Source organism: Delphinus delphis, chromosome 19, assembly GCF_949987515.2.
Source record: "Delphinus delphis chromosome 19, mDelDel1.2, whole genome shotgun sequence".
NCBI lineage: Eukaryota > Metazoa > Chordata > Mammalia > Artiodactyla > Delphinidae > Delphinus > Delphinus delphis.
This window is the reverse complement of record NC_082701.1, coordinates 2,281,987-2,306,782: the sequence shown is the minus strand read 5'-3', so window position 1 is coordinate 2,306,782 and position 24,796 is coordinate 2,281,987. Positions and strand designations below refer to the sequence as shown.

The following is a 24,796-nucleotide window of genomic DNA, read 5'->3' as shown; positions in this document are numbered from 1 at the left end:
ACCAATTTAAAGACAATCCAGACATGGTACACGCTAAAAGGTCACTCCTATAAGTATACATCGCACTGCAAAACGAGAAGCTGTCCTGGGTTTCAGGTTTATGGTTAATACCGGGGAGGCCTACAGTGTCCAACAGGTGGGCCAGACTCTGTTGCATAAGTAAGGAAACTAGCTCCCCCTGGTGTTCAGTGTCTGTCATGACCGCCTGAGGGTGCTGAACAAGAAAAGTGCCAAGGTCAGGAACTTGCAAAATTTCGTTTTTCACGTACGAAAAACTCTCACGGCCAAATCACAATGACCACAGTGACTATAGATCTCCTAGTGGGGAAATGGGACAGCAAAACTGATACCCCAGAACACTTTATCTATAAAGGCTTTTAAAATATAGCTCACCCAAGGTTATGGGAAAAAAATACAAACTGTTGTGGCCATGAATTTATATTATGTATCTACCTTTCCGGCAACTCAAGAAGAGAACAAGCACGCTAACCATCCTAGCAACTTACTCCCCTAGAATTCGACCCAAACTCTACCTTCTCTACACTGGGGACTCTCTTGCTAAGTCCCCACTTCACTGTGGGTCTCCCGACTGTGTGAGGGCAGCAGGGCCACGCTAACCTGTCCTCAGCAGAAGCCTGATCCTCTCCCCACATCCTACTGGCTCTGCTTGCTAAATATATCCAGAACCTGACTGCCTTTGCCAACTCCGCCAGCAGCCCTGATCCGAGTCAATGTCATCTTCGCTCCATCACTGCAATCGTCTTACAGCAAGTTTGCCCACTTCCGCTCTCGCCACACATGTACCCCAGCCCACCCTGGCCTTCGTTTTCCAGACAGAAGCCTTGTAACAATCCTTTTAAAGCATGAGTTGTACACGACCACATGCCCAAGTCTAGTACTTTCTGCCCGGCTCTTACTGCACCGGCTTTATTATTGTTCCTTGGAATCACACGCCTCAGGCCTTGGCATCTGTGGTTCCCTTTGCCTGGTCCCGCTTCCCTGAGATGTGCACATGACATGAGCCTTCAATTTGGTCCCCCCCGCAAAAGTCACCCCCCTGAGGAGGCATGTGCGAATATCCTATCCAAAACAGCACTTGTTTCTACCCCTTTACTCTGAGGTTATACAAGTATTGTTTACTCACTTATTATCATTAAGGCATAGCAGTTTTTGTTCACCGCTATATCCCCAAAGCTTTGAGCAGGGCCTGGCACATTGCAGGTGATGCTCCAAAAAAAATGGATGAGTTAACGAGTGCCTCATTTTTCACTGACATTTTCCAGAGGAAAAAAAAATGGTACCTATTTACGATTACACTCAAGAGTCTGGTGCTTCTACGAATCAGCTCGACGGCCTGAAAGCACGGTGCTCAAAAGCTGCTGGTCCCAGGCTCGTCCTGCATTCCGTACCCCTCCCTCTCCCCTGCTTGAGTGAGTCAGAGCCCCTTAATCAGCTGCTCCTTTAACCCCGTCCTGTCTGAGCGAAGAACAGACGCCCTCAGGCGACCTACACGCACAGGAGAGGCCAAATCCAAAGCTGAACCCTAGGAGCTGTGCGAACAAAGAAGAGAAAGGGAAATCCCTCCCAGCAGCCTCGGGAGCAGCGGATTAAATCTCCACAATCAACCTGATGTGCCTGCATCTGGGGAATACCTGAATAGACAACGAATCATCCCAACATTGAGGCGGTGGACTTTGGAAGCAACGGTAGACTTGGGGTTTGCTTTCTGCATCTAATTTGTTTCTGGTTTTATGTTTATCTTAGTTTAGTATTTATAGTTTATTATCATTGGTAGATTTATTGATTTGGTTACGCTCTTTCTTTTTTTTAATATTTATATATATTTTTTATTTTTCTCTTTTTGTGAGTGTGTATATGTACGCTTCTTTGTGTGATTTTGTCTGTATAGCTTTGCTTTTACCATTTGTCCTAGGGTTCTGTCTGTCCATTTTTTGTTTGTTTTTTTTTTAGTATAGTTTTTAGTGCTTGTTATCATTGGTGGATTTGTTTTTCAGTTTGGTTGCTCTCTTCTTTCTTTTATTACTTTTTAATTTTAATAACTTTATTTTATTTTATTTATTTTTTTCTTTCTTTCTTTCTCCCTTTTCTTCTGAGCCATGTGGCTGACAGGGTCTTAGTGCTCCGGCCCGGTGGCAGCCTGTGCCTCTGAGGCAGGAAAGCAGAGTTCAGGACATTGGTCCACCAGAGACGTCCTGGCGCCATGTAATATCAAACAGCGAAAGCTCTCCCAGAGATCTCCATCTCAATGCTAAGACCCAGCTCCACTCAACGACCAGCAAGCTACAGGGCTGGACGCCCCATGCCAAACAACTAGCAAGATAGGAACACAACCCCACCCATCAGCAGAGAGGCTGCCTAAAATCATAATAAGGTCACAGACACCCCAAAACACACCACCAGATGTGGTCCTGCCCACCAGAAAGACAAGATCCAGCCTCATCCACCAGAACACAGGCACCAGTCCCCTCCACCAGGAAGCCTACACAACCCACTGAACCAACCTTACCCACTGGGGACAGACACCAAAAACAACAGAAACTACGAACCTGCAGCTTGCAAAAAGGAGACCCCAAACACAGTAAGTTAAGAAAAATGAGAAGACAGAAAAACACATAGCAGATGAAGAAGCAAGGTAAAAACCCACCAGACCAAACAAATGAAGAGGAAATAGGCAGTCTACCTGAAAAAGAATTCAGAGTAGTGACAGTAAAGATGATCCAAAATCTTGGAAATAGAATGAAGAAAATACAAGAAATGTTTGACAAGGACCTAGAAGAACTAAGGAGCAAACAAACAATGATGAACAACACAATAAGTGAAATTAAAATTCTCTACAAGGAATCAATAGCAGAATAACTGAGGCAGAAGAACAGATAAGTGACGTGGAAGATAAAATAGTGGAAATAACTACTGCAGAGCAGAATAAAGAAAAAAGAATTGAGGACAATCTGAGACACCTCTGGGACAACATTAAACGCACCAACATTCGCATTATAGGGGTCCCAGAAGGAGAAGAGAGAGAGAAAGGACCCAAGAAAATATGTGAAGAGATTATAGTTGAAAACTTCCCTAACATGGGAAAGGAAATAGCCACCCAAGTCCAGGAAGAGCAGGGAGTCCCATACAGGATAAACCCAAGGAGAAACACGCCGAGACACACAGTAATCAAATTGGCAAAAATTAAAGACAAAGAAAGATTATTGAAAGCAGCAAGGGAAAAACAACAAATAACATACAAGGGAACTCCCATGAGGTTAACAGCTGATTTCTCAGCAGAAACTCTACAAGCCAGAAGGGAGTGGCATGATATACTTAAAATGATGAAAGGGAAGAACCTACAACCAAGATTACTCTACCCAGCAAGGATCTCATTCAGATTCGATGGAGAAATCAAAAGCTTTACAGACAAACAAAAGCGAAGAGAATTCAGCACCACCAAACCAGCTCTACAAGAAATGCGAAAGGAACTTCTCTAAGTGGGAAATACAAGAGAAGAAAAGTACCTACAAAAACAAACCCAAAATAATTAAGAAAACTGATATACATATAAATAATTACCTTAAACGTGAATGGATTAAATGTTCCAACCAAAAGACACAGGCTCGCTGAATGGATACAAAAACAAGACCCATATATATGCTGTCTACAAGAGACCCACTTCAGACCTAGGGACACAAACAGACTGAAAGTGAGGGGATGGAAAAAGATATTCCATGCAAATGGAAATCAAAAGAAAGCTGGAGTAGCAATACTCGTATCAGATAAAATAGATTTTAAAATAAAGAATGTTACAAGAGACAAGGAAGGACACTACATAATGATCAAGGGATCAATTCAAGAAGAAGATATAACAATTATAAATATATATGCACCCAACATAGGAGCACCTCAATAGATAAGGCAACTGCTAACAGCTCTAAAAGAGGAAATCAACAGTTACACAATAGTAGTGGGGGGCTTTAACACGTCACTTACACCAATGGACAGATCATCCAAACAGAAAATTAATAAGGAAAGACAAGCTTTAAATGGTACAATAGACCAGATAGATTTAATTGATATTTATAGGACATTCCATCCAAAAACAACAGACTACATTTTCTTCTCAAGTGTGCACAGAACATTCTCCAGGATAGATCACATCTTGGGTCACAAATCAAGCCTCAGTAAATGTAAGAAAATTGAAATCATATCAAGCATCTTTTCTGACCACAACGCTATGAGATTAGAAATGAATTATAGGGGAAAAAACATAAAAAAACACAAACACATGGAGGCTAAACAATACGTTACTGAATAACCAAGAGATCACTAAAGAAATCAAAGAGGAAATCAAACAATACCTACAGACAAATGACAATGAAAACACGACAATCCAAAACCTATGGGATGCAGCAAAAGCAGTTCTAAGAGGGAAGTTTATAGCTATACAAGCCTACCTCAAGAAACAAGAAAAATCTCAAATAAACAATCTAACGTTACACCTAAAGGAACTAGAGAAAGAAGAACAAACAAAACCCAAAGTTAGCAGAAGGAAAGAAATCATAAGATCAGAACAGAAATAAATGAAATAGAAACAAAGAAAACAATAGCAAAGATCAATAAAACTAAAAGCTGGTTCTTTGAGAAGATAAACAAAATTGATAAACCATTAGCTAAATTCATCAAGAAAAAGAAAGAGAGGACTCAACTCAGTAAAATTAGAAATGAAAAAGAAGTTACAACAGACACCGCAGAAATACAAAGCATCCTAAGAGAATACTACAAGCGACTCTATGCCTATAAAATGGACAACCTGGAAGAAATGGACAAGTTCTTAGAAAGGTATAACCTTCCAAGACTGAACCAGGAAGAAACAGAAAATATGAACAGACCGATCACAAGTAATGAAATTGAAACTGTGATTAAATATCTTCCAACAAACAAAAGTCCAGGCCCAGATGGCTTCACAGGTGAATTCTATCAAACATTTAGAGAAGAGCTAACACCCAACCTCCTCAAACTCTTCCAAAAAATTGCAGAGGAAGGAAAACTCCCAAACTCATTCTATGAGGCCACCATCACCCTGATACCAAAACCAGACAAAGATACTACAAAAAAAGAAAATTACAGACCAATATCACTGGTGAACATAGATGCAAAAATCCTCAACAAAACACTACCAAACAGAATCCAACAACACATTAAAAGGATCATACACCATGATCAAGTGGGATTTATCCCAGAGATGCAAGGATTCTTCAATATAGGCAAATCAATCAATGTGATACATCATATTAACAAATTGAAGAATAAAAACCATATGATCATCTCAAGAGATGCAGAAAAAGCTTCTGGGGCTTCCCTGGTGGCGCAGTCGTTGAGAGTCCGCCTGCCGATGCAGGGGACATGGGTTCGTGCCCCGGTCCAGGAAGATCCCACATGCCACGGAGCAGCTGGGCCCGTGAGCCATGGCCGCTGAGCCTGCATGTCCAGAGCCTGTGAGAGGCCACAACAGTGAGAGGCCTGCGTACCGCAAAAAAAAAAAAAAAAAAAGCTTCTGACAAAATTCAACACCCATTTATGATAAAAACTCTCCAGAAAGTGTGCATAGAGGGAACCTACTTCAACATGATAAAGGCCATATACGACAAACCCAGAGCAAACATCATTCTCAATGGTGAAAAACTGAAAGCATTTCCTCTAAGATCAGAAACAAGACAAGGATGTCCACTCTCACCACTATTATTCAACATAGTTTTGGAAGTCCTAGCCACGGCAATCAGAGAAAAAAAAGAAATAAAAGGAATCCAAATTGGAAAAGAAGAAGTAAAACTGTCACTGTTTGCAGATGACATGATACTATACATAGAGAATCCTGAAGATGCCACCAGAAAACTACTAGAGCTAATCAATGAATTTGCTAAAGTTGCAGGATACAAAATTAATGCACAGAAATCTCTTGCATTCCTATACACTAATGATGAAAAATCTGAAAGAAAAATTAAGGAAACACTCCCACTTACCATTGCAACAAAAAGAATAAAATACCTAGGAATAAACCTACCTAGGGAGACAAAACACCTGTATGCAGAAAACTATAAGACACTGATGAAGGAAAGTAAAGATGATACAAACAGATGGAGAGATATATCATGTTCTTGGATTGGAAGAAATCAATACTGCGAAAATGACTCTACTACACAAAGCAATCTACAGATTCAATGCAATCCCTATCCCAATCAAATTACCTATCCCAATCCCAATCAAATTACCAATGGCATTTTTTACAGAACTAGAACAAAATATCTTGAAATTTGTATGGAGACACAGAAGACCCCGAATAGCCAAAGCAGTCTTGAGGGAAAAAAACGGAGCTGGAGGAATCAGACTCCCTGACTTCAGACTATACTGCAAAGCTACAGTAATCAAGACAATATGGTACTGGCACAAAAACAGAAATATAGATCAATGCAACAGGATAGAAAGCCCAGAGATAAACCTACACACCTATACTCAACTAATCTATGACAAAGGAGGCAAGGATACACAGTGGAGAAAAGACAGTCTCTTCAATAAGTGATGATGGGAAAACTGGACAGCTACATGTAAAAGAATGAAATTAGAACACTCCCTAACACCATACACAAAAATAAACTCAAAATGGATTAGAGACCTAAATGTAAGACCGGACACTATAAAACTCTTAGAGGAAAACATAGGAAGAACACTCTCTGACATAAATCACAACAAGATCTTTTTTGATCCACCTCCTAGAGTAATGGAAATAAAACCAAAAATAAACAAATGGGACCTAATGAAACTTAAAAGCTTTTGCACATCAAAGGAAACCATAAACAAGACGGAAAGACAACTCTCAGAATGGGAGAAAATATTTGCAAATGAATCATCGGACAAAGGATTAATCTCCAAAATATATAAATAGCTCATGCAGCTCAATATTAAAAAACAAACAACCCAGTGCAAAAATGGGCAGAAGACCTAAATAGACATTTCTCCAAAGAAGACATACAGATTGCCAACAAACACATGAAGAGCTGCTCAACATCATTAATTATTAGAGAAATGCAAATCAAAACTACAATGAGGTATCACCTCACACCAGTTAGAATGGGCATCATCAGAAAATCTACAAACAACAAATGCTGGAGAGGGTGTGGAGAAAAGGGAACCCTCTTGCACTGTTGGTAGGAATGTAATTGATACAGCCACTATGGAGAACAGTACGGAGGTTCCTTTAAAAACTAAAAATAGAACTACCATATGACCCAGCAATCCCACTACTGGGCGTATACCCTGAGAAAACCATAATTCAAAAAGACACATGCACCCCAGTGTTCACTGCAGCACTATTAACAATAGCCAGGTCATGGAAGCAACCTAAATGTCCACCGACAGATGAATGGATAAAGAAGATGTGGCACGTATATACAATGGAATATTACTCAGCCATAAAAAGAAATGAAATTTAGTTATTTGTAGCGAGGTGGATAGACCTGGAGTCTGTCATACAGAGTGAATTAAGTCAGAAAGAGAAAAACAAATACCACATGCTAACACATATATATGGAATCTAAAAAAAAAAAAAAAAAGGTTATGAAGAACCTAGGGGCAGGACAGGAATAATGACGCAGATGTAGAGAATGGACTTGAGGACACAGGGAGGGGGAAGGGTAAGCTGGGACGAAGTGAGAGAGTGGCACAGACATATATACACTACCAAATGTAAAACAGATAGCTAGTGGGAAGCAGCCGCATAGCACAGGGAGATCAGCTCAGTGCTTTGTGACCACCTAGAAGGGTGGGATAGGGAGGGTGGGAGGGAGACACAACAGGGAGGCGATACGGGGATATATGTATATGTATAGCTGATTCATTTTGTTATATAGCAGACACACACCACTGTAAAGCAATTATACTCCAATAAAAATGTTAAAAAAATTTAAAAAAAGCCCTGCTGGTCCAGGGACTTCCCCGGTGGCTCAGTGGTTAAGGATCCGCCTGCCAATGCAGGGGACACAGGTTCGAGCCCTGGTCCGGGAAGATCCCACATGCCACAGAGCAACTAAGCCCGTGTGCCACAACTACTGAGCCCACATGCCACAGCTACTGAAGCCCGCGCACCTAGAGCCCGTGCTCCATAACAAGAGAAGCCACCGCAATGAGAAGCCGGCGCACCACAACAAAGAGTAGCCCCCTCTCACCACAAGTGGAGAAAGCCCCGCACAGCAATGAAGACCCAACGCAGCCAAAAATAAATTAAACTAAATAAATAAATTTGTTCAAAAAAAACCCTGCTGGTCCAACATCTGAGATGGGTGTCAAAGGGCAGTAAGGTCCTATATGGGCAGGTCAGCTCTGAGGAAGAAAACATAAATCCATCGGAGACTAAACAAACAGTGGGAAGAAATCACCACTAGGGTAGGTACGTCAGTCTTCAGTATCTGCTGGTTCCACATCTGAGGAGCCACCCAACTGAGGATTGAAAACATTTGGGAAAAAAGGCTTCCAGAAAGTTCCAAAAAGCAAAACTTGAATTTCCCACATGCCTGGCAACTATTTAAATAGCATTTACATTGTATTTACAACTCTTTATATTGTATCAGGTATTGTAAGTGAACTAGGGATGCTTTAAGGTATACTGGAGGATGTGCATAGGTAATATACAAATACTACACCATTTTATATCAGCGACTTGAGCATCCACAGATTTTGGTATTGGGGGCAGGGGGCAGGTCCTGGAACCAATCCTCCCGCAGATACAGGGAGCCTGAATGCGAACGGAATGCTGTGAGTTTGAACACACACTGCTGGTGCAGAATTTGTTTTGACTTAACCTATTTTCCAGCAGACTTCTTCTTCATGATGCCTCCCCCCTCACCCACAACGGACCGCACACAGCTTGTGGGATCTTAGTTCCCTGACCCCAGGCCCTTGGCGGCAAAAGCACAGTCCTAACCACTGGACCGCCAGGGAATTCCCTCACAATGCTTTTTTTTTTCCCCCCAGTGGCTCAACTGGTAGCAAGTGCTTTTCTATATATTGAGCTTCTTTTTTTTTTTGGTGCTCAAGCAAAGCACTGTGATTTCTCTGACTTTGAGCAACCCCAGATGGCCCAACTTGAATAGAAAAGAGGTTGAAAGAAAGTTTAATCTTATAAGCTCTTCTCTAAACAATGTGAAAAAAAACTGGTTAGGTATCTGGCTTGTGGTATTTTACTCCTTATGAGGTCATACAGCACAGTGACAACAAAGCAGAACCTGAAATTGGGGAGATCTGGTCCCACCTTTGCCATTGGTGTAACTAACTACACAAGAGTTTACTTCACTACTGCGGGCTTGTTTGCACATTAACACTTCCCAACTCTGCTTTCCAAAAGTGGAAAGGACGCACCAGGCCCTTTGCAATGGGAGGAGACAGTAAAACTCCATCCGCCACCGGGAAAACCCGCAAGTCCCAAGGCAAATCTACAGGGAACCCAGAGACCCTTCCAGTGCTCCCCACTTTCAGCCTGAATGTGAACCCTCTCTGTACACACTGTCCGGAGACCCCGTGACCTTTCCCTTTCAAAGCCTCACTCCCTTGTTACTTCAGCTTCACAGGGACATCTTTGCATGCGGACTAGAAATCGGTCCGAACTGAGCTCCGCCCCGTCCAATACAGCAGCCAGGACCCGTGGGACCTGCTGGCCACTTGAAATGCGGCCAATGGGAACTGAGAGGCGCTGCCCCAGTAAAACACACGCGGAATTTGAAGACTTAGTAGGTGAAAATAATGTGAAGTGAGATAAGCAGAGAAAGACTGATGCTGTATGCCATCACACACACGTGGGCTTTACCAGAGCAGAACTGATACAAACAGGGAGAGAATGGTAGTTATCAGGGGTTGGGGGAGGGCGAACAGGAGCGAAGGTTTAAGGATCCAAATTCTCAACCAGTAGATAAATAAATCCTGGAGATGAGTGCACAGTACTGGGACGACACAGACAACAATACCGTATTATAAACATGCAACCTGCCGGGAGACTAGGTCTTAGTTATTCCCAGACACACACACATATACACACACGCAAGGAACGTAAAATATGTAAGTCTTATACCCATCTCCCGTTGGTAATATTCTGGACGTACTGGAGCACGCAGACTACACGATTATATTAATTTCACCTGCTTCTCTCTGCACGCGCTCACGGGGCTCCTAGAAACATGCCCTGCCACAGTGGCTCGTGTTACACCGGCCGGAGCCGCTCTGATCACCCATCGGAGCCGAAACAAGGAATGAGGTTAAGGCTCCACAGGCCTCGGCACCGCTGGGTCCGCGCGGATGCACTCACGGCTCTGCGCCCGCGCCCCTCGCCCGCCGGCCTCCAGCCCCGCCTGCGGCCCACGTGGCTGCGCTGCGCTCGGGCGTCCGGTCCCGCGGAAGGGAGGCCCGCTGCGCCCCGCGGTCCGGTCGGTCCGGACGGGGGAGCCCCGGGCGGAAGCTGCCGGGCGCTTCCTGCGGGGGAGAGGGAGGAGGAGGGAGAGGGAGGAGGAGGGAGGTCGGGGGACCAGGATGGGAGCGCGCTCGTTCGCGGCGTGGGCATCTCTGCTGCGGAGCCGGGGCCGCGCTCGGCCTCCCGCTTTAGTCTCTGCGGCCTGAACTGAAAACATAACCCTTCCCTTGCCCCAAGAGACACTGCTGAGTCCCTGGGCGCCACCGTGAACGCTCCAGATTCACTGTTTTCTAGAATGGTGTTCACCCGTGGAAAACTACTCTCTTTACTCCCAAATACCTTGTTCCTTCAGCACTTGCAGAGCAAAAGCTGCATAGGTTTCTGTTTGTCACTAAGTGAAAATCATTCTTAAAAACTACAAAGATTTACCTACAGTGTATAAATTTAGTTGCAGGAAACAAATTATCTAACTTAACCCTAAGAAATGTTCCAAAAGTAAATGCAATGCAATAATTGGTTATACACACTTCAGTGATGATTTCTGAATAAGTGCCCATGACCTAAAACTTCCGCTCATCCAGCTTGTGACAAGAGTGAATGATTTGTTTCAATCGACCTTTTTCCTGGTCTCACAGTGCAAAGGCGGTGCAAACAGGCTTCTATCTTGACCCAATAACTGTAACCCCCACTGACACACACAGCCAAATCTGAGTTCTTTTAGGCTTGTAACTAACGCTGACCGGAAAGAAAACTGGACGGAATGGAGAAGAGTTAAAAGCGCATGACTCCAGGAAGATACACAACCCGTAATACAATCCACAAAAGTCCACGCTGCACTGGGTTCTCTCTGCAGTATTAGAATGACCAAGCGTCTGCCCTCCAGTTAGTTTTAACGGCAAACCACCATTTTCTAAATGACTCAGGGAGGTTTAATCGAGTAGGAGAGTGAATGGAAGAGAAACCGTTGGTTCGGTTCTCAAATGTGCTTTAAATCATACTGCAATAAATAATAACTGAAAGGATTTAGGCATCAAAGTTAAAAAATTACCTTTAGTTTCACCCTCAAGATTAAAGGAGAAGTGGGAATCTGCTGGGCATGCAGTCATGTGATTTGCTCTAATTTCCAGATTTCCGGGAGACTGGATCCGGCTGAGGCAGGCTCTCCGGCTCTCAGGTCTGAGGTCTTCGCCCTGTTCCCCACGGTGGGAATCCAGCCCATGTTCCCAGCCGGACAGGCCATCATGGGCATTCCTGGCACACCCACGGGGAACCCCACCCGGCGCTCTCACTCAAAGAAACAATGCAACAGAAAAAGTGCAACACTCACAACGCAAGGACCAGTATGCAAGAGGGAAGAGCCGACCAGACTCCATACTGGATGTGTCTTTCACTTTAACCTTCCTGTTCTGCCACTTTTGCTACAATTTAAGAATGTTGCCTAGAGCCTGAAATATACAGAAGAGCCCATTCTCAAGGCTCTGACCTTGAAGGGTGTAACACTTTTCCATCCATATACAGAGGAAGAGCTGCAGAAGAGAATAACATTTATCTTGTTGGAGGTTCACAGAACATGGTGACCTGACCTAAGGGGACAGCTGCAAGAACAAAGGATTCTGACACCAAGAAGTCTGCAACAACCCACCACGGCCCCGCCCCTTTTAGTATAAAAGCCTGAATTCTACCAACCACATCCCCGCCGCTTTTAGTTTAAAAGCCTGAATTCTAACTCCTTTGGGACACTAGTCTACCATCTTCTTGGTCTGCTGGCTTTCTGAATAAGGTCACTATTCCTTGCCCCCAAAATTCGCCTCTTGACTTACTGGCCTGCCGTGCCGGCCAGCGGGACAAGCTTGCACTCCGCAACAACTACAACAAATCATCGCAAGACCCCTCACAAAGGGCTCTCTGAGAGCTGAGAACTGCAGTCCCCACAGCATACGGCGCACTGCAAGCGCCACTGGCGTTTTCACTGGAAAATACTCTTGAGAAGAGGACATGTTTTAAGCTGCTAAAAGCTGAAGTGAGCTGTTGCTTCTTTCAGGGATGAGCTAACAATCAGCAAAGGAAAAAAAGAGGTAAGGCAGCCCCCAAGGGTGGAAAAGTTTGCAGAAAAGCAGAAGGGGTGTGAATGGAGAAAGTGACTTGGCCCGGTCAGCAGACGGGGAGCACCTCTTTCTAAAAACTGAACCAGAAATCATCCTCTGGAAATTATGTTCCTTGGAAACCCTTTCTCAGGACAGGGAGAGCTATGTTTACAGGACTCGTTAGTTACTAGTTAAGGCTGGCCCTGGCTCTCTCAGGAGACATAAACGTATCTGAAGAATGGAAATGTCGTGCTTGCTGCCACACCCCAGGCTACTAAGACAGAAGAGAAAGCGTTTCGAATTGTTATCATTGTAAATGAGCCCCAGTTCGAAGTTCCAAGTTCCAGTGCTTTGAAAAAAAATTCCACTGTTACTTTGACACAGCGCAGAATCAGTGTAACAGTTTATTCCAACACAGTACAGTACTCCACCCAAATGAAAGCATGATGTGCAAGTGTTTATTTTAATTACTCCTATTTGAAGGTTCTTATTTCTGGAGAACAGCAAGGCATTTTGTTATCCACTCTTTCCATTCTTTAAAGGCTTCCACAGGTTTTGGCAAACTCAGAGGATCCTCACGACTATGTTTTGGAGTAACTGTAGGTGTGTCAGTGGACTCAGCATCAACCCACCTCACCAGCGCCTTGAAAAACAGATTCACCTTTTAACAAATCCCAGCAAAACAGACTTAGGCAAGAGAAAAACATTAGCTTCCAAATCAAGTTATCAACATCGGTGACTTATGCTACCCCACGGAGCTGTTCCATTTGATAAAGATGGTCACGAAGGTGAGACCATGCTTGTCAAAGGGCATGCACCAGAAACACGCCAGCTGTGAGCACACAGGACAGTCATGAGGATGCACAGAAGAGAAGAATTACACTGAGTCCTCACAGTTTTTTGAAGGTGGGAGGATAATTACTTTCTTTCCTCAACTTGCTAGGTGTTCCACAGGCATTATTATATCGTGGTTGCAATTTCACGGGGATACGTATACACCTGTTAAGTGTACACACAGGCATGCCAGATATACATATGTGAAGACACACGTGTAGACAGGGATTGCAGTCGCTATGTTTGTGGACACACAGACATTCACTTGCACATCGAGATTAGATACTTTCCCTCCTTCTTAAAATCATGCCTTCCTCCTAATGAATATCATACCCTTGTCCCATGTGTGGAAAGATAAATCGCTTCCACATATTCATAGTTTTGGGGGGGTTTTAATGTAAATTTATTATTATTTATTTATTTTTGGCTGTGTTGGGTCTTCATTGCTGTGCGCAGGCTTTCTCTAGTTGCTGCGAGCGGGGGCTACTCTTCATTGTGGTGCGTGGGCTTCTCATCACGGTGGCTTCCCTTGTTGTGGAGCATGGGCTCTAGGTGCGCGGGCTTCAGTAGTTGTGGCTCGCGGGCTCTAGAGCGCAGGCTCAGTAGTTGTGGCGCACAGGCTTAGTTGCTCCGTGGCATGTGGGATCTTCCCGGGCCGGGGCTGGAACCCGTGTCCCCTGCACTGGCAGGCGGATTCTTAACCACTGCACTACCAGGCAAGTCCCTTCATAGAGTTTTTAAACATGAACTTTCCCTCACTTATCAATATTTATTCTGCTCTGCAAAGTCAAGCTCTCTGGCCCTAAATGAACGGGAGACACAGAAACCTCTTCCACCATTTCTCATTGAATTCTAAGTGTAAGGCAAGTCAAAGTTTTTAAGGAAGATATTTCTTTGCACTTTTTTTAAAACCACAGCTTCCTGCTTACCTTTGCACTAATTTCCTCTGATAAATCACCTCCAGAGAAGGGCCTAATAGAAAATGGTAGTTTGCTACTTAAATAACCACTTCCCCCTTTATGGCTTCCCCCACTTACTTTGTATCTGTCTTTAAGGTGGAAGCCGACAGCACTCTGCAACTTGCGTAAACAGATGGGGCAAAGGTCGAGGGGACGCTGGTCAGCTTCTTCCAAGTGGTTGGAGCCTTGCATCAGGCATGCGAGCCACTGGCAGTGCCGAAGTCCAAAGATATGTCCAATCTCATGGGTTAAAGTCTGCAAGACATTCACGTGGAGGCTTACAGCAGCACGGTCATCAGCAACAAGGTACACCCCCTTCTTTGCATGCTCTTCCAAGAAACCAATTCACAGGAATGAGCTCCCTTACCATCACCACCAAAACCTCAATCTGCCCCAAGACTTAGTCCCTCATTTCCTTGAATGTCTTACTGCCTTCCTCTCTGGGCTTCAGTACTCCCCTGCCCAGGGTTTCTCCACCTCGACACCACTCACATGTTGGACAGGATCATTCCTTGACGGGGTCGGGGTGGGGTGTCTTGTGCACTGCAGGGTGTTGAGCAGCCCGGGCCTCCACCCACCAGACGCCAGTAGCATCTCCTCCCCCGCTGTGACAGCCAGAAATGTCTCCAGACACGGCCAAATATTCCCTGGGTGGCAAAACCACCCCTGGTTGAGACCACTGCTCTGGACCAGTGGGATGCTTGCTAACACGTAGATTCTGAGGCCCTTCCCCCAGAGATGCCCAGCTGGTAGGTAGCAGGGGAGCAGCTTGAACTGCATGTTAACAAGCAGATTAATGCAGGGAACGTACAGCTGACCCTTGAACGAGGGGGGGTGGGGCACCGACCCCCCTGCAGTCAAGAACCTGCTCTGGCTTTACAGTCAGCCCTCTGCATCCGCAGTTCCGCGGGCCCTTGCGGTAGGGCAGTACCTATGGCACCAGTGAGGAACACCGCACGTAAGGGGACCCTTGCAGTTTAAAGCCATGTCGCTTAACGGTCGGCTGTACCCTGAACCCGTCATTCCATCAGGTGTCGTTCTCTACCCCCGACACACAGCAGTGGTGAAAGCAGAAAAGCCCGTCTGGCTATGAAGAAAGGGGGAAACGAGGAGACAGGCTTCCCACAGAGCAGGGCAGGGGGAGACACGAGGAACCAGCAGCAGAACCAGCAGCTGCAGTAGGCAGCCCGGAGCCCAAGGGGAAGGCCCATTCCCCGCCAGGAGCTAGAGCGCAGGGGTCCCGCAGGCCCCCGGGAGTTAGCCCGACTTGACGAGCACGGCGTCCCTACCTGCCCAGAATTCTGGAATTAAGCTAATGGTCAGGAGACGGGTACAGCCAAGGCCGCGTGTCACTAACAGGACAAAAAACCATCACAGGTACTGTACATTTCAGTACGAAGGTACCATTTACATTCTGGTTTTATTGCTAACTTCAGTCAAGCAGTATCCACCAAAAGTATACAGATGACACAAAGTCATTTATAAAACTACCTTAAGGACTGTCGACATACAAAGGCAGGGGATCAAGATCTCTTAAAAAAACACTCCTGGTGGATCGTCCGAACAGCTCACCTTACAGGACCGAAGCAGCAAAACACTAGTCACTTCAGGAACGTAATAATTATCAAAAACCGAGTAGTCACTTGAAGACTTCTTCTGCAGCTTCTTCAGTTTGCCTTCGTAGTGGGAGCTATAAAAATCACTGCCGTACCTGGCAAAGCTGAATATCCCCACACCTAGGAAAAGAAGACAAGCAACGACGGAGTAAGAGGAAGATTCCTGAAGAAAAGACTGAAAAAGAGCCCGCCTGGGCACCTGGCTGGGGAGTGCCCGCAGCCCCAGTAAGCTTGGCTAAGGTTCGCCCGGACAAAGGAGACTTCTGCCCCGATTTCCCGATCAGAATCTTCTGCTAACCAACCTGCTCTGCTCTGTAAAACTTAATGATCTTGACGTCAAATTCTTGACAAATTTTAAGTTCCACAAAGTTTTCTTCCCCACAAAAGAAGTCATTTTGGGGGGAATTCCCTGGCGGTACAGTGGTTAGGACTCTGCGCTTTCACTGCCTTGGGCCCGGGTTCAATTCCTAGTTGGGGAACTAAGATCCCACAAGCCAAGTGGCAAAATAAGAATAAAAAAAGAAGTCATTTTCTTAAATAGCCCAAATAAAGTACTCCAAAAGGAGCGACAGAGTGAATGAACCGCAGGCTCATGACCTCACTCTGGAAGATCCCGGTAAACAGGTCTCGGTGCCGTGCATGTCACTGAGGGTCCCGTCCTGCCCTCGTGCCCTGCTATACAGGAAGACATCCGGCCACTGCCCCACTGCCTTGGTGACCATGTTTGGACCCTGCCTTCAGAGAGAAGAACCTCTCCTGTCCTCCCCCCTGTAAACCCAGCACAACTCTCTCTGCAGCTGTGCCGGTGAGCAGAGCAAACCCCTGTAACTGACTTCCTGTGACATCTAGGCTAGTTTCAACCATCTCTGCACAGAGAACAGACTGACGCGCCACTCGTTCTACAGGGGACTGACTGCTCTACGATTCCACTTGTTCACGGCGTTGCTTGCACGTATGCCTCTTTCAGCTGCTCTTCGGAAGTAGTAAGGAACATTTGTGTTAAGGAAGTGAATTCGTAGTAAGTTTGTCCAACCTAATTTGATTCAAGAAGACTGCACCTCACTCCACCTTGGTATTTGAGATTTAGGGGAAGAGAGCATTCTGGAAATTAAGAAAAAACTAAACCTACTCACATCACAAGTGACCTCCTCTGACCAAACAAGTGTGGGTATATTTCACTATAATACCTTCAGCAAGAACATTTTTTTCTTCTAATAATCCTACCAACAGATTACTTCCTTTGGTAATTAAAAATTTCTCAATTTTAAAATACCAATCTTTATAAACTTGGAGAGAATGAAGTCACTTGTAGTAGGATACTGTCTCACTGCACAGCAGATCAACCCTGCTCTCCTACTACATCTTCTCTTACATCACACAATATTTAAGAAACTTACTGAGAAAAAAAAAAGAAATAGAAACATTTGGGGGGAGTGCTTCCTGACCTCCTCAAATGCATAAGATAGATTAGTTAACAATATCTAGATAAATACATTGTTTAAAATTTTTTTAATGGTTCTATCTCTATCAGGTTAATAATAAAAGGGGAAATAAAGATTTAGCTCATACAAATTTATTATTTCTGATAGAAAGCTCGTACAAAAGCTCAGGGGGACAGCAGTGACCCAGGTCTCTGAGAGAGTGGGTTAGTTAGTGAGGTCATGGGGGCGGGGGGGCTGGCGCTGTAAGAATGTAAATGGAGAGTGAGGATGAAGGGGTGGGAGAGGATGAAGGTGTGGGTGGGAAGAGGAGGCCCCACAGCACCCTAGGCCCCCACCCCTAATGAACTGGGAGAAGAGGTGTGTCTCTAATAGGAAGAAACGTTTGTTAGCGAGAGCTCCCACCCCAACAAACCCCGGGGCTGATGTGACAGCCAGTCTATAACCTCTGTACTCGTACGGGCCCTGGTACTTGCTCCCCATACCTAGAACGCTAATGCACTATCATGCCCCTCAGTTTACTGGACTTTTCCCCTTGAAACCTGTTTTAGATCCTGGGGGAAAAGGGGAGAAAAATAAAAGCAAAAGCAGAGGGTGGGGAGAAGGCAAAAAGAAAACCAAAATAGGCAAAAGTACGATCTGCTTCTGGGTCCTTCCCCACCCCCAGGGTTATCAAGCAGGGCTCGCAATGAGTCAAAGGTTATTTTACTTCAAGTCAAAGACTGAAACTGACCATAAATAAAATAACAAAATGTCCTGAGACGCTGGATATGAAGCACACTCGTCAATCCGTCTACAGCTGCCTCATCTGTGCAAGAAGACTACTAGAAGAGCTGAAAGACAATCAGCAAGATTTGCACTGACATTAATGACAATTCAAATATCCTTGTTTAAGTCACCTTGCCACGGAATTACCTACATTCACCACCTGTTGTGCTGAAGGCCTACATATGTGCCAGGCGTATGTACACACTTTTTACAGACCAGCACTCTATGTAAATCATCTCAAAATGGCACTGTGAGATAGGTATTATTAGCTTCCAGGTCACACAGGCGCTGAATGGCCAACCTGCGGAGAAACCCAGATCAAAGGGGTCTATCAGCAGCACCCTTCCCTTTACGGCAGGTGCCGCGCCAGAGATACTATACAGTCTTAGGTAGCAACAATGTCAAAAAGGAATACCATCTGTCAAAGAGGCCTGTCCAAAGACAAAATTCCAGGAGTCTCTTGGGTAAAGATCGATCATCGTTATTCCCACAACACAAAAAGCATCTTCAGGTTTCTTCTTTTTTAAGAACTTCAGGATCTGCCCTATTTAAAAAGAAACACGCGTGTGATATATACACACACACACACACACACACACACACACATATAGCTCAATTCAAAGTGTAAAGCTGTTTAATTCACCTGCATGAATCTGTAGGTTCTGCGTGTTATCATTGATTCTAAAGGAGCACCTCGTTGCAGAGACAGGAACTGGTTCTAGGAGTTTTACTGTCAAGCCATAGAAAAATGCTTCACAGTAGCCCTTGAGCCATTTCACATATTCTTCACTGATAATTCTGGTGTTTCCTAGCAATCCTATAGCATGGAAGAAAATTTAAAGACAGACTATGAGATGATTAAAATAGCCTTTACCTCAGTCTACAATTAGAAATTTGGGATTAGACACAAACCAACTGTAAATTTTCAATACACCTTTATCGTTCACTGAGGTGAATACGAATTAGAAAGAAACAAAACATCCTCTTTTAAGGCAGTTTGGCTACAAAACTTCCACCTTGGGAATGAATGTCAAAAATGATTATAAAAACTGCCCGCTTAAATGAGATCGACACCCCAAACTATCCCTGGCCACAGCACCATTGCAAAACCAAACAAATCCAATATATACCAATGCACTGTATATAAATACTGTGCTTCTGTGGAGAAGGTGTCTTTCTGTAAGGATCACTGAAAAACTCTTCAAAGTCTTGGGGAGCCTCAGGATGGGAGGTTATCCAGTCTGACTGCGAATGCAAAGTAATGGGTCCAAAGAGATCACTGTCTGGCCGGAAGGCTTCGTCCATCAGACGCTTTTCCCCAGCATCTAACTTCTCATACTGTGACACAAGCGCTGGGTTCTTTGAGATGAGAGCTGTCTTTAGTGTGCGCTCAGAGTACCGTACTGTTTGCATCTACCAGAAAGACACAAGTAGTCAAATATAAAATGCACACCCATACTGGTGACTCTAATCTATGTACATCCTCCACAGACATCTTTTATTTCTCCCTGGCACGGAATGACTGATTGATTGCTAATGCCTTCGAGTGATCACTCCAAATTACTGTTTGCTTTGCCCATTTCTAATCAATTTCTTGGGGAGGGTCTCTGAAAGAGTGAAAAGACAACCATGATATTCATTCCTCCATCTCTTAGGGAACCTCCTCCTATTATAAAAACTAGTGGTAACCATAAGACGTGACCTGATTTCCCATTTCCTTCTGCCATTTAGGTAATAATATTGTGAACTGACTCATTAGGGCCACATGAAAAATATTCATCCTTTCCAGTGTGACCCAAAGATGTTCACGACCGAATGGAAAGAGAACTAATGTAAATCTTGCCATTTCTGTAACTTAACTGCAGGCTAATAATATATCTCAGCCACTGAAGTTCATCGTCTCCGGGTCGTGTCACCCTGAGGAAGACACCAGGTGACTAAAAGCCAGACTCACAGTGACACGCCTCTTCCATTCACATCGCGTGCCTGCGCAGAGATTTCATCCTTCCCTTTGAGCGGGTCAGACAGCTGTTCCACCGCGAGGCTTTGTGAGGGAGGAAAGGAAAAAACTGGACGTCACTGTCTGGAACTAGCATATTTTCTAATTATCTACATTTCCTCCAGTTTAATGACAGGCAATTGATGGGCAAGTTTAAGCGAATGGCTGTCCTGGCTGGACATCTGAACTCTGACGTTCCAGAGTGTGGAAGAAATCCCCCAAACGAAGCTCTGTCTTGTCAAAGCTCTCCTATGAGCAGAGGCCCGTCCTCACTGCTCCACAAAGGGCCGAAATGCGACTTCTCCCCCAGGACAACGTCCTGTCGTTCTACCCACCTTCAGGGAAAGGACGGCTCCCTCTCAAGTTTCTGCCTCACAAGGACCGGCATGTCTGGGCCTGGGCGAGAGCGCGTGGTGCCTTCACCCTAACGGTAAAAAGGCGGTGTCAAAGGTCAGGAGGCCTCCCACGTGGGGGTCACTTCGGGGGATGGGGGTCACTTCGGGGGATGGGGGTCACTTCGGGGGATGGGGGCCCGAGAGCTGCCGGCGCGCCGGGACCGGAAGCGGACGGCCACCCTGGCCGGGTGTCCATAGCAACTCGCTCCTTGGGCTCGGCCCCGCGCCAGCGCGAGCCGGCCCGGTAGGGGGCGGCCTGGGGGATCCCCGGGTACTGTCGCTTCGTCTTTTCCACCCAAGGAAGCCTGGCCTGGCTCTCCCGAGATACTCCCGCCCCCGCCGTCCTCCCCGCTTCCGCCACGGCTGCTCCTCCCACATCTTCCTCCCTCCCCACCGACCGCGACCGTCCTTATCCTCTACCAGCCGGCCGCCCGGCCAGGAGGCCCCAGCCCGGAGGCTCCAGCCCGGCCCCGCCACCCTCACCCCGTCACCCTCACCCCATCACCGTCATCCCGCCTGGCGTCGACGCCGCCCGCCCCGTGCCCTGCGCCGTGCCCTGTGCCCGACGCCGTGCCCCGCCTCTTCGCGCGACGCCACGCCCCACCGTAGCAGGCACGCACCGTTGTGCCCCGCCCCTGACGCCCTGTCAAGGCCCCGCGCACCATGCCCCGCCCCCGCTGCGCTCCACGCCCCGCCGTCGCGCTCCACGTCTGGCCGTCGCGCCCCACGCCTCGCCCACGCACCCCGCCCACGCCCCTTGACGCCCTGTCACGGCCCCGCCCACGCCGCGCACTACGCCCCGCCCACGCACCCCACGCTGCGCTCCGCGCTCCGCGCTCCACGCCACGCCCGGCTGCGCGAGGCAGTCTCGAGGGCTTGGGGCCCGAGTCCTAGTGGCCGCCGTGGCCCCAGGTTCTCGGCGAAGCGCGGTCACGAGGGGCCACGAGGCGCTGAGATCAGCCCCGCGCTCGGCCTTTCCGCCCTGACCTCCCGGGGCGCCGCTCTCCGGGGCGCCGCTCCCCGGCCGCGCCCGCGCCGCGGGGTCAGCTGCTCGTGCACGTGCTCGGCTGGCCGTGGGTGTGAGCAGAGCCCTCGGCGTGACAGAGTCCACCGGCGCGGAAGCGAGTCCGCGGCGGCCGCAGGTGGACTCACGGCCCGGCGCGGGTATGCGGCCACTGGCGGCCTCTGAACAAGCCCCCGCCTCCCACTCGCTCCTTTCTGTCCAGCTCCCGTCATTCTTCCCCAAGTTCGCACCGCGCTCACCAGCCCCTCTGTCCTGACGGCTTCCTAGGAAGGAACCTGGGGAACACCTGGCCCTTTGTAATCCTGTTTCCTCAAACCCTTATTCACGACCTCACCAAAAGGGACGCCCAGCTCCCCCTGAGCCAGCCCCAGACATGACTCCTGCCCTCCCAGCCTTAACTCAAAGATACTCCTAAGTCCTGTTTTTCATTCTAAGCCCCTGTCCTACTGCTGCAAAGCAACCTCTGGAAGAGGTTCTCATGTTTAGAATCATCCAAGTTGTCCAAAAAGAAAATTTGTGGGCTTCCCTGGTGGTGCAGTGGTTGAGAATCTGCCTGCCAATGCAGGGGACACGGGTTCAAGCCCTGGTCTGGGAAGATCCCACATGCCGCGGAGCAACTAGGCCCATGAGCCACAGCTACTGAGCCGGCGCGTCTGGAGCCTATGCTCCGCAACGAGAGAGGCTGCGATAGTGAGACGCCCGCGCACCGTGATGAAGAGTGGCCCCCACTTGCCGCAACTAGAGAAAGCCCTCGCACAGACACGAAGACCCAACACAGCCAAAAATAAATAAATAAATTTTAAAAATAATAATAAAAAAGAAAATTAAAAAAAAAGAAAATTTGTAACAAGATTAGAAGACTGCAGAACGGGGTAAAGAAATGCCAAGTATATGGCAGATGAAGGATTTTTAAATGACTTTAAGGAGATGGACATCATGACATGAAAACGAACAAAGAACGGGTACTTTGAATGATCCATTAACATAAAAGGGTTCAACTTTACTCAATAAAATGAAAACCATTCCAATACTTTTTTCTTATCGATCAAGTGACAAAACTGTTTACAGTTGACCCTTGAACAACAGGGGTTTGAACTGCAGAGATCCACCTCTGCACAGGCTTTTTTCACTAAATACATAACGGCAGTGCTACAAGATCCTCGGTTGGTTGAATCCATGGATGTGAAGCTGAGGATACAGAGGGGTGACTGAAAAGTTATATGCAGATTTTCTGACTGCAAGGGGTCGGTGCTTCTAATGGCCCATGTTGTTCAAGGGTCAACTATATTTTGAAAGAATTGCAAGCTTGGGACTTCCCTGGTGGCGCAGTGGTTAAGAATCCACCTTCTAATGCAGGGGACACGGGTTCGAGCCCTGGTCCGGGAAGATCCCACATGCCGGAGAGCAACAGCCTGTGTGCCACAAGTACTGAGCCTGCGCTCTAGAGCCCGTGTGCCACAACTACTGAGCCCACGTGCTACAACTACTGAAGCCCACACGCCTAGAGCCCATGCTCCACAACAAGAGAAGCCACCGCAATGAGAAGCCCACGCATTGCAATGAAGAGTAGACCCTGCTCACCGCAACTAGAGAAAGCCCGTGCGCAGCAACGAAGAACCAACACAACCAAAATTAAATAAAATTGATTCTTTAAAAAAAAAGAATTGTGGGCTTCCCTGGTGGCGCAGTGGTTGAGAGTCCGCCTGCCGATGCAGGGGACACGGGTTCGTGCCCCGGTCCAGGAAGATCCCACATGCCGCGGAGCGGCTGGGCCCGTGGGCCGTGGCCGCTGAGCCTGCGCGTCCGGAGCCTGTGCGTCCGGAGCCTGTGCTCCGCAACGGGAGAGGCCACAGCAGTGAGAGGCCCGCGTACCGCAAAAAAAAAAAAAAAAATTCTCGGTCTGTGATGCCATTTTTGTCACCAAAAGGTGACACCTGAGCTCAAGGTCCCCTGAGAGAGGAGTCCTGTCGATACTGGCGGGTGGGGGGGAGGAGGGTGCCGTTCGTGAAGTTCAGCCTTATATGAATGGGACCCATGAGCACAGTACACGCGCACCCCGATCTTGCGATCAGCTGAGCACACAGGTATAAACCCGTACTACATCAGTGACCAATGACCTATAGAGTTCAGCTCTATTTTTACTATGGGCAAGCACAAAATAGGTATTTTTTCAAGTTAGCATTGTGTTCAGGAATATACTAAACATTCCTCCACGGGTGAAGGGTTTAACATTCATTTTTCGAACATTTTTAATTCAGACAAGAGTGTATAGAAAAAACGGGGTCCCAGGTTGCCCCATCTCATTTTGGCCCCTAGAGCGTGAAAAAAGAGGAACACAGTGTGGTCTCTGCCTGAAGCTGGTTCCGTTAAGGGCCCTCCTGGGACCTGTCTCAGTAGAGAGGACGCCCTTGCAAATCTGACTTGCCCAGGTGGGTTCGCTAGGGTGACGGGCAGCAAAATTAATTCAGGAAGGCATTTTATAAGACTATCCCCTCCAAGGGGGAGGAGGGTGGAGGAGGGACGGACTGGGAGTTTGGGATTACTGGATGCAAACTATTATCTAGAGGATGGATAAACAACAAGGTCTGACTGTAGAGCCCAGGAAACTATATTCAATATCCTGTGATAAACCATCATGGAAAAAAATATGAAAAAATATCTAACATATATGTATAACTGAATCACTTTGCTGTACAGCAGAAATTAACACAACATTGTAAATCAACTAAACTTCAATAAAATAAATTAAAAAAAAAAGAATATCACCTCAAAAAGGAATTAAAGATGTAGCCATCTAGGAATTGTCTGGCAGTCTGGTGGTTAGGACTCCGAGCTTTCACCGCTGGGGGCCTGGGTTCAATCCCTGGTCAGGGAACTCCCGCAAGCTACGTGGCATGGCCAAAAAAAAAAGAAAGACGTACACATCTGAATGCAAACACGCAAAACAAAAACTGGGGCGAATGCTGCTAATTGTGTCCGTTTGCCTCTGTTTTGTGCCCTGTGAGCTACCCAGGAGGCTCGATCCACCCAGAAGAATGGAGAGTCGCTGAGGCTGCCTTAGGGGTGGGGAGGGAGGGTATGCACGCCTCTTCCGGGAAAGTTTCCGGATGCAGTGTAGCTCTGGAGATTGGTTGCTCTGTCTCGTCTGTCTGTCTGTCTCTCGTCAATCCTCTCCACATTCTCCAATTCACTCCAGGGAGTTGCTCTGGTTAATCCAATTGC

General features: G+C 46.7%; 2 protein-coding genes across 10 annotated transcripts in view; both read right to left on the bottom strand.

The window, feature by feature from the left end:
* ARSG (arylsulfatase G) overlaps positions 1–10,490 on the bottom strand; it is a 116,157-nt gene extending 105,667 nt beyond the window's left edge. For 2 of the 4 annotated variants that reach the window (XM_059997116.2, XM_059997120.1), the window contains exon 1: positions 10,355–10,490. The gene's annotated coding sequence lies outside the window, so the exon portion shown is untranslated. Of the gene's footprint in view, positions 1–10,120 lie in introns of all 4 variants that reach the window. The other 2 variants (XM_059997117.2, XM_059997118.2) reach the window with 2 other exon arrangements.
* A 2,441-nt stretch (positions 10,491–12,931) lies between these two features.
* Positions 12,932–21,556, bottom strand: AMZ2 (archaelysin family metallopeptidase 2). 6 transcript variants are annotated; one of them, XM_059998646.1, is made up of 9 exons: positions 21,538–21,556; positions 20,491–20,579; positions 20,111–20,200; positions 19,287–19,569; positions 18,800–18,973; positions 18,572–18,700; positions 15,906–16,069; positions 14,412–14,588; positions 12,932–13,201 (listed from the first exon to the last, which is right to left on the bottom strand). In XM_059998646.1, exons 4-9 carry the CDS (start codon positions 19,567–19,569, stop codon positions 13,028–13,030), a joined length of 1,101 nt encoding a protein of 366 aa, XP_059854629.1. In that variant the 5' UTR covers positions 20,111–20,200; positions 20,491–20,579; positions 21,538–21,556; the 3' UTR covers positions 12,932–13,027. The 6 variants fall into 6 exon arrangements, with proteins under 6 accessions (XP_059854629.1, XP_059854627.1, XP_059854630.1 ...); XM_059998644.1 differs by lacking the exon at positions 21,538–21,556 and adding an exon at positions 21,048–21,128; XM_059998647.1 differs by lacking the exon at positions 21,538–21,556 and adding an exon at positions 21,048–21,128 and having other exon boundaries at positions 12,932–13,183.
* Positions 21,557–24,796: the final 3,240 nt, after the last annotated feature.

What these genes read in the sequence shown, in the direction of transcription:
- AMZ2 (XM_059998646.1), bottom strand. Translation starts at nt 19,569, where the DNA reads ATGCAAACAGTACGGTACTCTGAGCGCACACTAAAGACAGCTCTCATC. An exon ending in TGCTGCTTCGGTCCTGTAAG is followed by an intron (nt 14,589 to 15,905) that starts GTGAGCTGTTCG and finishes AATGTCTTGCAG; the next exon opens with ACTTTAACCCATGAGATTGG. An exon ending in ACCTTAAAGACAGATACAAA is followed by an intron (nt 13,202 to 14,411) that starts GTAAGTGGGGGA and finishes ATTTGTTAAAAG; the next exon opens with GTGAATCTGTTTTTCAAGGC.